Raw genomic sequence first — 15,033 nt, 5'->3', positions numbered from 1 at the left:
TTCCATTCTAAAGTATTTCATTTATTCACCAATCGATGGTATTATATTTCGGTATTTCCAATATTTGAATCTTTTTGTTGTTTTCTTCATGTTACAATTCTACGAATTAACTAAGTAAGTTGCCGTTCAAGGTTCTCAGCCATAATATCCTTCTGTTTTTATGATTTATTTAATTGTGCCACTCGAAGCTATGATTTGCAACGATAAATTAATTTAGATTTTTTTAAATAATTTAAACATTCCTAGGTAATTTAAACCTAGTTTGTTGCCAATCTAAGTTCTCGGCTCTAAAATGCTAATATTCTTGTAATGCATAATTCGTATTTAGCCATTTCAATTATTTTTCGTTAATTTTATTAAACATTATGTGTTGCCACTCGAGGCTTTCTGCATTAGAATGCTCGGATTCTTAAATATTTGGTAAGTTGGGCCATTCGAGGCTCTTCATTGTAATGGAAAATGCATGTTTTGGTATATTCATACAATAAATTTAAATTTTGTTGTCGTCACTCGTGGCTTTCAGCATTAATACACTACCAATCAAAAATATTTTATAAATTTGGCACTCGAGACTTTTTTACTCTATTGTTCCATCCAATATTGTTACTTCGTTTTTGAATTCATTTAAACTTGACTTGTTGCCACTCGAGGCTACAAGCAGTAATATGCTTCCTTTCTAAAATATTTCATTAAATGTGCCACTCGAAGCTTTTTTGTAATGCAAAATTAATATTTGTAACATTATTTGGTGCCACTCGAGGCTTTTTGCATAAAGATGCTGCCAATCTAACATTTGATAGGCGGTAACAGGTTTTTGAAAATTCTTTTTTTTTGTTTTAATTTTTAATTTAATTTAAAATTTATTTGTTGCCACTCAAGGCTTTCAGCAATAAAAGTGCTGCCATTGGTAGTTTCATCCTTCAGTTTTTAATTTTTCTGTTGCCACTCGAGGCTGTTTGCACTAATGCCAATCTAAAAAAATGATAAATTGTGCCACTCGAGGCTTTTTGTTGTAATGTCGAACCCATATTTTGGTATTTCCATTTTGTCAATTTAAATTTTGTTTTTGCCACTCGAGGCTTTTTGCACTAATATGCTAGCAGTCTCAAACATTTGAATTTTGCGCCACTCGAGGCTTTTTACTATGTTGATGAATATATGTTATCTCTCTTTTTTCATTAAAACTTGATTCGATGCCACTCGAGGCTTTTACTATATAATTTCATTCAATATCGTTACTACATTTTTTTTTAAATTTAAACTTAATTTGTTGCCACTCGAGGCTTTCAGCAAAAATATGCTTTCACTTTGAAATACTTCAACAGTTGCGCCCCTCGAGGCTTTTCATTGTTGCCAAATTCATATTTGTAACATTATTTCTTGCCACTTTTTTTTTATTTAAACTTTATTTGTTGCCACTCGAGGCTTCTAGCAATAATATGCTTTCTCTCTAAAATATTTCATTAATTGTGCCACTCGAGGCTTATTGTTGTAATGCAAAATTCATATTTGTAACATTATTTGTTGCCACTCGAGGCTTTTTGCATAAAAATGCTGCCAATCTAAACATTTTTCTTGCCACTTTTTTTATTTAAACTTTATTTGTTGCCACTCGAGGCTTCTATTAATAATATGCTTTCACTCTAAAATATTTCAATAATTGTGCCACTCGAGGCTTATTGTTGAAATGCAAAATTCATATTTGTAACATTATTTGTTGCCACTCGAAGCTTTTTGCATAAAAATGCTGCCAATCTAAACATTTGATAGGCGGTTACAATTCTTTTTTTACTTTTTTTTTTTATTTTTATTTTCATTTAAACTTCATTTGTTGCCACTCAAGGCTTTCAGCAATAAAAGTGTTGCCTTCAGTTTTTAATTTTTCCCTTGCCACTCGAAGCTGTTTGCACTAATGCCAATCTAAAAAAATGATAAATTGTGCCACTCGAGGCTTTTTGTTGTTATGTCGAGCCCATATTTTGGTATTTCCATTTTTTCAATTTAAATTTTGTTTTTGCCACTCGAGGCTTTTTGTACTAATATGCTAGCAGTCTTAAACATTTGAATTTTTGCGCCATATGTTGATCAATATATGTTATTGTAATTTCTCTTTTTTCATTGAAACTTCGATGCCACTCGAGGCTTTTACTATATTATTTCATTCAATATTGTTACAACCTTTTTTTTTCCTGTCAACAACGTTTTGCAAACTGATTTTATTTCCTTTTTCTTTCCCTGTTACAGCCGTTTGCTTTCTCTATTGTTTCCCTTTTCCTCTCGCCGTTATTTTTCTCTTTCCGATAACGGCTCATTGCTGCGCCGTCAGCCTACCAGTGCAACCAAAATTTATTTGAATATTTATCTCTCACGCTATGAAATTGTTACACCTTATAATTGATTTATACCAGGGGCGAGCAACCTTTTTGAGCAACGGGCCACTTTTAATTTGAAATTTTTTCGGCGGGCCGCATTACAATAAAATTAAGGTAATAAAAGTTAGCAGAGCTTTACGTAATTTTTTATAACGACATATATTTGACAAAAACAAAACTAGAAAAGGATAATTAAAACGAATTAATAGTATTTTTTTCTAGTTTGGGGCGAATAAACCAGCCGAAATTGAATAGGTTCATCACTCAATCAATCAAAAAGATTTTAACCGTTTTCTGAGTAGATATCTTTTTTGTTTGAAGCGATGCAATGGTATTTTTGTCAACACTTTCATTTAAACGTTCCATGGAGCTTAACCATGGCATTTTTTTCTGTGCCCATTTTCGAAAAGTTTTTTCAAAATTTATTTAAATTTGGTCGTGAAGCCTCAATTATTTTTTCTATAAACTGTGGTTTTTTTTTTTTATTTTGAAGTTCCGAATGAAATCATTGCATTTAGATGTTGGTTTATAAAGCATGAAGAATTCACAATTTTATAGATTTTGAACCACAACTGTCGAAGTTACAGTTTAAATTTGTGATTCTGGAAAATTCTTACAGATTTCATAAATTTCATCAATTCAATTTAGATTCCTCTTTGATAAGCTTTCTATGGTTAAATCTTATAACTTTGGTCCACATGATTACTTATTTTGAAGTGAAATGACTCAATTTAATCAATTTTGGCATGATTTGCCTGTGAAATTTCTGAAAATTGCATCATTCATAACACAAGACAACAAAATTCACATTTTTCCGAGGTGCAAAGAATCTCAGAACTGATTATGACTTATTCAGAGGCGCAGAATTCAAATCGTTTCTTTCAAGCTCAAGTTTTCGAGATAACTTTTAAAAATAAGTTAAATATTAGCTATTCAATTTGTGTACTTTTTTGACAACAATTTAAAATACTATTGGCTCAATGATCAACTTTCCCAAAGACTGCAAGCTATTTCGAATTTTGAAAAAAAAGTTATAGAAGTTTTCTTTTTTTTTATTTTTTTTCCCCAAACCTACAAAAAAAGTCCATTTCGACGAAATTAAAAGGAAAAAACTAAACTAAGTTGAATCTTTTATATTTTTTAACCCGGAAGTCAAATCATTTCGCAGACCAAAGTTGTTTAATGAGTTAAAATTTTTAATATCCAACATTAAATAACTTTCTTCATTGATACCAGAAGAAGTTGCAATCTAATTTTTTTAGAATTTCTATCAATTATAGAAATAGGTTTTTTGAATGCGTTGTATTTCTAATTCAAGAATATCTTGGCAATATCTGAGTCCTTGATTTAATGAAAAGTAGTTAATTGGTTGAAAATCAGCTTTTGGTTTTTATGAAGGTTTATTGGTTTATTGGATCGATTGTACCCAAAAGTGATCAATTTAATAATTCCCACCCGCCATATTACCGAAACTAGAAGTAATAGAAGAAATCTGTGAAATGTTCTGAATTCAGGACCAAAATATTACAAAATCAATTATTCAAACATAGGCACCAAAAATGTTGTTTCCCTGTGTAATCGTTACAAGCTTTTTGGATTGAATCACAAAATTTCAGATGTTGTTTTTGTCGAGAAATCAAAATTTCAATAATTCATGTCGATAAGAAATCTATATAATCGTTCACCCAGTCTTTATTATAAAACTCTCTTTATTTCCAGCATTAATCAAGAACAAAAATATTTTACTTCATAATTTTAACTTAGCTTAATCTGAAAAATAATGACTAAACAAACTGAATATAACGTTTTTCAATAAATAATATTGCATCTATGCCTTTAAAAGAACTCAATGAAAAGCTTAAATCCTACAAAAAAGTCAACAATCTGGATGATTATGGGACAAATGCAAACGCAAACAAGTGACGTGCATATCAAGTTATTGGTATATCATTTTTTTGGTGTTGTAGGGACTGCTATTTTATGTTAATTAACAATCTTTCGTAGAAAAACATTGTAAAATAAATTAAATTTGAGATAAGCTTCGCGGGCCGCACCAACATGTCTCGAGGGCCGCATGCGGCCCGCGGGCCGCGCTTTGCTCATCCCTGATTTATACTATAAGCTATTGTTCCTACACTCCATACCGAATTTTTATCGCTCATCAATCAACTGTATTCGGTATGTTGATAATTCTGTATTTGGTCAAGCTTCTATTCAAAATGTTCCTTGCTCTTTTCAACACCTTAGTAACTTTCTTCCTATGGTCTATCCGTCCATAATTTTAAATCTATAAAATACTCACCGATAAAGCCGCTCAAAAATTTTCAAAAACGAATTCACGGTGATTTCTTATAGTCTTCTATGCTTCTAGTCTTATAGTATTACAGTCTTATAGTCTTATAGTATTATAGTCTTATAGTCTTATAGTCTTACAGTCTTACAGTCTTATAGTCTTATAGTCTTACAGTCTTAAAGTCTTATAGTCTTATAGTCTTACAGTCTTACAGTTTTATAGTCTTACAGTCTTATAGTCTTATAGTCTCATATTCTTATAGTCTTATAGTCTTATAGTCTTATAACCTTATAATCTTATAGTCTTATAGTCTTATAGTCTTATAGCCTTATAGTCTTATAGTCTTATAGTCTTATAGTATTATAGTCTTATAGCCTTAAAGTCTTATAGTCTTATAGTCTTATAGTCTTATAGTCTTATAGTCTTATAGTCTTATAGTCTTATAGTCTTATAGTATTATATTCTTATAGCCTACTAGACACTACTCCAATAATGACCTTCATTGGAGGTGGAATTATCGGCATAAGATTATATGCCAGACCGGCACTAACAACCTGTCTTATCGCTGGCATTGTCCTCCCAGCGCAACCGCACTGCATTGTCTGAAAGAAACCAAATAAAACATATCCCATATCCCATCACAAGACAAAGCAGGATGGAAACAATCACCGATCGCTGTGAAATTATGTAAACCGACATTAGAAAAAAAAATCTTTGTTTCCAACCACCGGCTAAGGCTGATGTCAAGCTGAGGCGACAAGCAGCGCAACACGTTCACACGACATACCTGCTCTCATTTGATCTCCATGGAAAAGGCGCAGACCTGTCATGCTCAGCGCATTGGAAAGCGCGACAAAGCTGATGCCAGGGTGTTTTGAAGCGTGACAAGTAGAAAATCCAATGGGAATGTTGTTTTTTCTCGGTTTAAAGTAGTGATCTGGTTTTAGCCACAATAGTTCGTAGATCTGTCCAAATTTGTGATGATAAACTAAATAATATCTGAATCGACGAGAAAATTCTCATAAATTCTTAGTTCCGGCAAAAAGCAAAGAATTTTGTCGGTTGAAATTTCGGCATTTTCGCAATCCGGATCATGATCTGATCAGTTTTTAATTGCTCCCGAAAGAAAAAAGACGATTCCAAGCATTATCAGATGTAGAGAAGTGATAATTTGTAGTGAATTTTGAAAGCGCTATGGCGCGCAAGCAAGACATATCAATGCGTTGCATTGCTTTCTTGTTGGAATTTATAATGCAAAGCGATTCTTGTCGCTTCAGCTTGACATCAGCCTAAGACGTCCGGAAGTTAGCAGCTGTTCGGATTTATATAAAACCGGCAAGTGAAAACAGTTTCTCGTTTCACATTCCATTTCCATCTCATTCCCATCAAAGACAAAGAAGGATGAAAGAAAAACACCGGGAAAATGGAAAACGGCCAACGCAGTGTCGACAATAAACCTTCCTTTGCTAACTGACTCAGTTGGTGCACTGGTTAAGTTATCGGACTGACAAGTCGAAATAAGAATGTTGCGTTGGGTTTGATTCTCACTTTTTCTTTTTTATTTAACGTTTTTTAAAAACGAACAGAAACACATACAGGATCTCAATGAAACTTGATGTTTCCTCGAAGAGATTGCTTTTATTTTCTTAACCCTAAGCGTACATCTTTCGAGGATACGATGGATAGCATCTTACAAATGATAAAACCATCAACCCACAGAAGGTGTACTATGAATGCCGTAATTCGATCTCATGCCCGCTGGCTTAGAAGACTTGAAGGCTATCCTCTACGCCACGGGCTGCGGACAAACGTTAAATTATCCAATAGGATGAAAATCCCATAACATATTTTTAGTCGTCATGCATAATTTTGCTTGGGAGCTCGAGTCTATATGCCAGTAGTGCTCTTCCAAACATATCATCTATGGTACAGTACACTTTTCAGCGCATTTTTGGCATAAAGTTAGCGCTGAGCGGCATCGAAATTTTTCAACTTCTTCTTTGGTGTTGTTTGAATTCTTATAGTCTTAAAGTTTTTTAGTCGTATATCTTCTGCGTTGTTTTCTCCGCTGCTTTTACGCTTGTGTGCTCATAGTGATCAAACTCAAATGTATAAATAGAACAGCTGAAATTGAGATTGCAAATAATCACAATTCGTGACTTAGCCCATTTGAATTATTATTCCAAGGAATAAACATATCGCAATCGCCACCGGGAACATAAAACGACAACTTTATGAGTTCATGGAAAACGGATTGTTCCATTGTGAAAAGGCAACATTTTTTTCTGTTACGCTGCTACTGTCTTTACGTCTGTATGGATTCTATTTCCACGGAAAAATATTAACGATCCTGAATCTTCCTAGCACAACACTTCACCGGGGCGACAGACGGCGGCGACGGTAATTATACTTGATAATTTCCCCCTAAACTAGTTCCAGCTGCCGCCATCTACAAAACACAATACCGCACCAGCCTGGACCGCCACATTTGAGGCTGACTGATCAATTCAATTGAATTCAATTAGCGATTACTTGAATGCACTCGTGCAGAAACTTTGCACACCCGGCAGCTTTCGAATGAATGGATGCGATACGATGTTGGTGCTCAGATGATGTACGTACACTATGTCTACGTAGCGAGCTAGCGGCAGCTTCAGAAGTGCTTCACTGAGCATCATCATCAAGTTATCGATAGTACTGAAAGCACAGGTACTTGTGATTGATGGAAATCTTGTGAATTAAATCAAAGCAAGGTGCAGCAGCCGCTGCGTTTTGTTGAACGAGGCGATACATCGATACAATGGCTATAAAGTGGGAGGACACGTGCCTTCCAGGAGAGCTTTCCCTATCTCATTGTTAAGCTTATTACCCCACACGCATTTACTCGGTAGGCTGTTTTACTGCGATACCCAAGTACCACTAAAATTCTGAAATCATCGCAAGGCCACGTGAGATTTTATAAAAAAAATATTTAAGATTTTTTTATTTTATCCAGCCTGCTGTTTTATGCATTTTGTTGGAATAGTCAATGATACCACACAACTGCATGGAAGAGTTCCAAATTTAGCTTGAATGAATCATCATGGGTTTCACATTGTCATTGAGGGTGGACCAATTTGTCACCTTCTGCTTCATTCAATGCCTGTCACTCGGACCATGATGATCGAGAAATATTATCTGCGAAGATGAAGATGAAGCAAAAGGTGTGTGCGTAAATATGTGAAGTGCAAAGGAAAGCAAGCTACACACCTAGGGCAAAAATCATCATCATGGATGGAACGACCGAGTTTACGACATCCCTCCGTTTGCATATTTAGGTTAGCAAGGTTAGAATCGTGAGAATCGACTTAGCATTGGAAAAACGACCTCTCTCTTCGAGAAGCGATGATGTTGATGGGCGGCCAAGAAGTGACCTACCGACATTTTCAATTATCACATGCGTGTTACCCCACATAAGTGTTGTGAAGGTGGCGCCAGTACATGGACGGTGACGTAGAAATCGGTTGAGCAGGTTATTTTTTTAAACAAAATAAACCGGATGGTGGAGGCGCTATGTTCGTGTGCTTGAACTGGTTCTAGCGAAAAAGGGTGAAACGAAAAATTTAGAAGTTGACTAATTAATGTAAAATATGGGAAACAGATTCGAATGGGTAGATAAATATCTAGTCTATTGAAACAGGTTACTGATTATTGATGCTATAATTATTTAATGAGGACCTTTCAATCATAAGCTGCTAGGGTGGAAAGCTACACGTGCTCTCAATAACAATCACAGAAGTAAAACACTGAACCTGCGACATAATATTGGTTATAGAATATTTACGGAGGCATTCAAATTTAATTCCAATGATTATTCTTTAACGTCGACAAATTTCAAGAAATTTATGAAAAAAGGCAACCTTTTGTGAATTGTGCCAAATATGTATGTAAGTAACATTCACATGGGAAAACTAAAAGGCACCACCTTCTGCACCCATAGAAGAGGTTTCAAAAATGCAATGCCAATTTAGCAAATTTCTGTGCCAAAAATGCGCTGAAAAATGTACTATGCCAAAGATGATATATTTGAAAAAGTACTACTGGCATAAGGACAACAGCAAAATGATACATGACCAGTACATTCAAGCGAACCTAGAAAAACATTTTATGTGATTTACATCCTATTGGATAATTAATACCAGAAACAAGAAAATTGAGCGGGAACTATGCGTTGCTTACTGCCTGCCTTACCGGCCAGCTTGGCCGGTATTTATATCTATCCTCCTTCGTCTTGTGATGGGATAGGAAGGGACGTGAAAACGTTTTTATTTTGTTTCGTTCAGTCATAAACAATGCGGTTGCGCTGGGAAGTTAATGCCGGCGGTCGCGTTCTTTTCTTATGCCAGTGATGCTATGATATTGATTACTCACGATTGGCATAGAGGCTAAATTTTAGGTGTAAGAGTCCCCTTCCTTTTTTATATAGGGGGTGTTACAGTACAATAAATTGTTAAATTATATTGTAACTTGACTATCAAGTTGATGAATCATTTCATCATATCAAAATTAGTTTGTGTTGCAAATTAGATGCAAATCACTTTGTTTTAATATTGTCATATTTCATGGTAATTTTGTATGGAAGCTCCCTCACCCTCCCTGAGGTTGGAGAACTATAATATAAATCATCACCGGCCTCAAAAACTCTCTTATACCATATTTTTTCAGTTTTCTAGCCTATAGGAAACAGACCGACAGACTAACTTTCGTTTATATACAGGGAGATAAGCAAATGAACGACACATGTCATATCAGATTGCGACTTGCAACTTAGAAGCGTTTCATGTTGCAGCGTTCAAACGTTGAAGCTTATCAAGCTTTTCCGAAAAACTCATAAAAGAAAACAAAACACATTTTTCGACCGAAGAATCAGGTTTCGCCTCATAACTTTTTATCAGATAGTATTTCACAAACGATTTCTTTGTTTTTTTAGAATCTCTCAATGAATTTCAGCAAAATCCGTTGGGTCATTGTAGAATTGTAGTATCTCAAGACCCTTATATTTGAGAAACTTTTAATCTCCATAGGTAATAGTGGAATAGTTGTTCTAACTATAATAGCAAGCTTAAAGAAAAAAATATCATCAACGTAAAGGGCAGAGAAGGGCAAAATTAAAGAACGATGAGCATGCAGATGTTGTTAAAAAAGATTGAGATTCCCGGTTATTGACAATTCCTTCTAAAGGTTCGATTAGCTTTTAGAAAAGTGTTCAGTAAACGGTAAACGGTATAGATTTATATTAGTGATTTTCTATTGAAGAAAATATCTAAGTAGGTTGGGATTTCTTCTAATACTCTAAACAAAAAAGTAAAATGACAAGAGATTTTGACTAACGACACAGTAACAATTTTAGCTTTATTATGGTCAACAAAACATCATAAGGACTATAGTATTATAATCTTCATAAAAAGCTAAAGCGCATTCTATACATCACCAAAACTCTACTATAGGCTATTTGGCGTCATCATGACCATTTTTTAAGCTTCGATAAAATCAATTCTGGTCACCAAGCTTTTATAAATGTTTGATGATAGCATCGAAATCGGTAACAAAAAAGTTATCTTTTAAGCTTATTCTTATTAAGTCTATTAATGCGGGTCAAGATTTTAGGTAAATTGTGTATGAAATAGTATTTAAAATAAATGCGGGTCGTACCTTTAAATAAGGTAGTTTTAATAAAATATTTATTTTGATAGGATAAAAAAAATAAAAATCTACGCAAAAAATATTTTTCAAAAAACATAACTGTATAATGACATCGCAAACACAATGGAATTGATTGAAAATAACCCTGAAAAAATATTTCCCAATACTTGACATAGTGAATCCATCAACATGGCGTCATTTTTTGCATTTCGGTTTTGCAATAAACATGGCGTTAGTTAATTCAATGCTTAATAGCTTTACTATGGTCTGATAAATTTAGTTTAATAACGTTTTTATGAGAGCCATATAAATAGCTAAATTTTGACTTTTCTCTTGCAAGCCAACCAATTCCACGCTTAGGATGGGTACCTCATTTCTAAGATGTTAATCATTAGCACAGTAAATGAGGAAAGACTTGTTGAATGAAATAAATATGGGATTGGTTGTGAATGTCCGGTGGAGTTGAAGTCGCATTTCGTTGTCTGATGCCAATCTTAAAACCTTATCCTGACCTGCTAAACCTTAAAATGCTGTAAATGGCCTAAAATCACATACCGGTCAAAGTTTTTTACGGCATTTTCAGTGATCGAAATCATTTAATGTTCAGTGGAAGCCGCCATCTTGGATTTCAAGATGCCGTCTGATAGCGAAATTTGACTTCTTTTAGTTTAGCCCTTTACTTTATACCCATATTGTGGGGGTTTCATGCGATTTTTAGTCATTTACAGCATATCATGTTCAGTGGAAGCCTCCATTTTGGAATTAGAGATGGCGTCGGACAACGAAATTCGACTTCTACTCGTTTAGCCCTTTCATGTAATACCCATACTTTGGATGTTTCATGAGATTTTCAGTAATTTTCAGTTTTAAAATTGAAGCGGAAGCCGCTGTCTTGGATTAAAGATGGCATAAAGTAACAATTTTTTTTCCTACTAGTTGGGCCCTTTCACTAAATACTCGTATTGTAGAGATAAACCACTTCTGGCGATTTGAAGTATTTTATAAAGCTTTATAATTTTTTTTATTTCAACTCAAAACCAATACATATAACTTATCAAAAATGTGTTAAAATGGGAATTCCAGTTCAAATATCTGCAATCTAACCTGAGCGTGTCCTGTTTTGACATCTTGATCGAGAACTGTCACTAAGTTCTATGACGATTTAATAATCAAGAACTGAGTGCTATTATTAAACATGTAAAAGAAAGCAAATTTCTAAGTATGTGTTTTATAGTAGTTTTAATAGAGCATTCAATCTTTCAAAACAACTAAAACAGTATGTTTAGTAAAAGCTTTATCAGCGTTTTCAAAACTACATGGAAACAAATGGTAGAAACAAGAATATAAGCATTTTTCATGACTATAATAAAACCATAATAAATCCTTCCTAATGCTAATTGGCTTTAACTGTGTTACTTGGGTAAGCCCGTAGGTTACGTTAAAAGAATCAATATTTCTGCTTAAAAAAGTACCCAGCAAACATAAAATCGTATTAGAAATGATAGCTCAAATCGTTAATAATGGTAACTTAAAGTCGGTATAAATCGGATAAGATAAAAAGTTCACCATGTTCACAAATTTGTTCTCCCGCGTGGGATACAAGCGAAAAAAACAACCTTGTTCTACTCTCTGTAATAAGCAGTGCATCTATATTGCTAAAAATCAGATGGTACATTTGAAAAAATTGTTCAATGAGAGAAACAGCAAATAATGTAGCTGGAAACAATTTGCATTCATTCAGAGAAAAACTTGCGCTCTCTGGCATACTTTAGGATGTACGAATAAGGTGTTGAATATCGTCCAATTAGTATAATTCTTATCGCTTAACTCAGAAGTTAATAATATGTATGTATATTGCCTCCACTTTGGTATTTAGGTAAATGCTGTTTTTTCGAGTTTTATGCGACGATTCTATAATGTATAATAAATCGTATAACAAAGTTTGTTGAGAAATAAACCTACAAAAATGTTTGCTGGGTATTGTGGTGGATATAGGTATTGAAAAAGTAATTAAAAAAAATACATTTGTTTAAGTTCTAGTAAGAATTTATAATACTTTATAATTAAGCTAATGATTAATATTCAAATATTCTGGCATCACTGAAATTACTTAACGAATGAACTGTGGTATTTTTATGGAGCCCATTCATCAGATTCAGCGCGAATCATTGAATTGAGCTTATGCGATTCGTTTAGTTCTGTGAGTATATGAGTGAAAAGGGAACTCTACCGAATGCGAAAAATCCGTGAATGCCGAAATCTTCAAAAATAATAAAATTCTCGGTCACCACAGGTATCAAAACTAAATATCGGTAATGATTTTCAATGACAGACCTCTACTCACAGGAATAAGTATCAAGCGAGTTGAGATTTCTGCTGTGACAGTATACCTAAATCATACAAATATGCCAGGTAGTCTCCTGTCGTAGAATGCAACACATGGGTCAGAATTCTAGTGGGATACAGGAGATTTTTCGCATGTTTTGAAACATTAATTTTCATCTAACTTATTTTCTCGGATTTCTTATTTGGTAAATATTGACAAATAGAAAACTCATTTCCAATAAGTTGATCTGATATCTGTCAACGATCAGATTGTGCTTTTCTTAAATCAAAGGACAGTGATTTTATCTCCATCAGTTCTACTTGGTCGACTTCATTTCAATTACCGGGGAGAACAACATCAGAAGACCTAAAAAAAAACTCAACTCAAAATCAACTTACGTTCTCATGCTTGAAAAAGCACAGCATTTTAAGCTCCCGGAACACACGTTTCGATGACACAAGTGACTGGAACACATTTGGCAGTTTCTTGAGCGCAACCCGTCGACCATCTCGTGGATCTGTGACAGCCCTGTGAATTGGAAAGAAGAACGAGAAAAATGTTTATTAGTTTGATAAATCGCTATTCGATCAGCTCGCTTTTAGAACGGTTGAGAATCGTGGGTGGTTGTTCCACAACTATCGTCGATGCCATTCATTCGACCCGTTCTGTGACGCAAGAATTGGCCGGTGGCCGACAAACGTGAGGCATGTGCCCATTTTCGTAGAATGCATTTTAATTAACGATCAGGAAACGGGCAACCCCTACTCGTGTCGCATGCAAAGAGCTTTGGTAAAGGAGCCACTGCAAATGCAAATACTAAGATATTTAGATGGACATCGCCTTCGTCGTCGGGAGATGCAGATGCAAGCAAGAGGTTCGAACCAGACGTGTCTGAAGACGTATGAAAGACGTGAGAAAAGTTTATTGAAAGTGTCCACGACAGAAATCAAGACGACAGTTTTTCCAAAGATGGAGTGTGCTTCGCGACAGAACCTGAAAGAGGTGTATAATTGCAGCTGAAGAAAAAAAAACCCCCACGACAGAAACGCAATAATTCCAAAGGACCAATTCAAACTAATGGCGGCGCGGGCAGAAAAATTCATGAGCAGAAAAAATCGACTCGCGGCGGCGAGGGTGGTGAAAATTAATTCAAATGTCTCCCCCAACGTGCACCAAATGGATGTGTTCTGCTCGTATTCTGTTTTTTTTCTGCTGCCGTCCTCTCTTAAAGCTATTTAACTGAGAGACAAACTGTCGGCAGCCGATTTCGATGGCGTGAAACGTGAATGGCATCAGATGTGTGTTCAGCAGTTTTCCGCCTGGCCACCCGGCGGGTTGACACGGGATCACAATTTTTCCCCCATTCAATTCATCCCTCTAGCCGTAGTATGTTGATATCTTTTTAATTTGAAGTTACATTTTTAATAAAGTCCTGGAAAACTTGCTATTGCATTGCTGGCACCAGAAACACGGACACCAGCGGATTTCGAGAGAAGTCACGACGTCGAGACGTTTCTTTGAACTCTAATCGTGTACTCCCGGTGAAGATATGCAATGAATTTCGCGGCACAATTGCTATTTTAAAAGGGTTTCAGTTATCGCGAAAAATACAGAAATAAAGTGAGATAAAATTTGTCATTCCAAAGTCAATCCCAAAGAACTAGTAGGTAATGTAAGTTCACATCAAGAACCAAAAATACCTAAGACAGATTTTAACTATCATTATATGTATTGAAGGCTACCATTGTTAATTCCAGTTTGAACCAGATTAAAACAAAAATGTATATCATCAAATGCAATAGCAGATTACAATAATTGAGGCAAATAAAAGTATGATTTCTTAGTTTATACGTACCATCCTTCATGGCTAATATCTTTAGCTCGCTCAAAAGTGAAAAATTTCTAAATGGCTTTCATGCGCTGAATGTGTCACAGTTCCTGTCTGATGTAAAAATTATCAACAAGCCCAACACGATCACGAGCAACGTTGGACAATAACTGTGAACATGATTGGATCTGCGATAATAAAAAAAGGCTAGAAGAAAAGTATTTACTTCTAAAAAAACCACAAGAAATTTAACAAAACTTTGAAAAGGATTCGTCATCCAACTGCTAGATTTAGGGGTCTTCAGGCTGAAGAACGTTAAGTCGTAGATACCTGAGAACCCACGGTAAGTAAGATTAAAGTCATGAGGGCTCGTGTTTATTGGGCTTAATGGAATTCGAGTCGAACCTTTGTTTAACAGCATGAATTTAAATATAGATAGAGCGTCATGACATATATCATAACGTCTCTTCGACGTTTCGACCTTCGGCGTAACTGCTAAGGTCACGTATGACTAAATGGAATAAGATGTAAA

The 15,033-nt window shown here is 34.9% G+C and overlaps 1 protein-coding gene across 5 annotated transcripts in view; it reads right to left on the bottom strand.

Moving 5' to 3' along the window:
• The window catches only part of LOC129751349 (serine/threonine-protein kinase NLK), a 306,036-nt gene that overhangs the window by 67,179 nt on the left and 223,824 nt on the right, over positions 1–15,033 (bottom strand). For all 5 annotated transcript variants that reach the window (XR_008738684.1, XR_008738685.1, XR_008738686.1 and 2 more), the window contains exon 3: positions 13,072–13,201. Coding sequence is in view for 2 of the 5 variants with exons in the window: in XM_055746794.1 (XP_055602769.1) it covers positions 13,072–13,201 (130 nt within the window). In the remaining 3 variants the exon portion in view is untranslated. The remainder of the gene's footprint in view (positions 1–13,071; positions 13,202–15,033) is intronic.

The sequence above is a fragment of the Uranotaenia lowii genome, chromosome 3 (genome assembly GCF_029784155.1).
Source record: "Uranotaenia lowii strain MFRU-FL chromosome 3, ASM2978415v1, whole genome shotgun sequence".
Lineage (NCBI taxonomy): Eukaryota > Metazoa > Arthropoda > Insecta > Diptera > Culicidae > Uranotaenia > Uranotaenia lowii.
The sequence above is the reverse complement of the archived record's forward strand: the minus strand, read 5'-3'. Positions and strand labels throughout refer to the sequence as shown.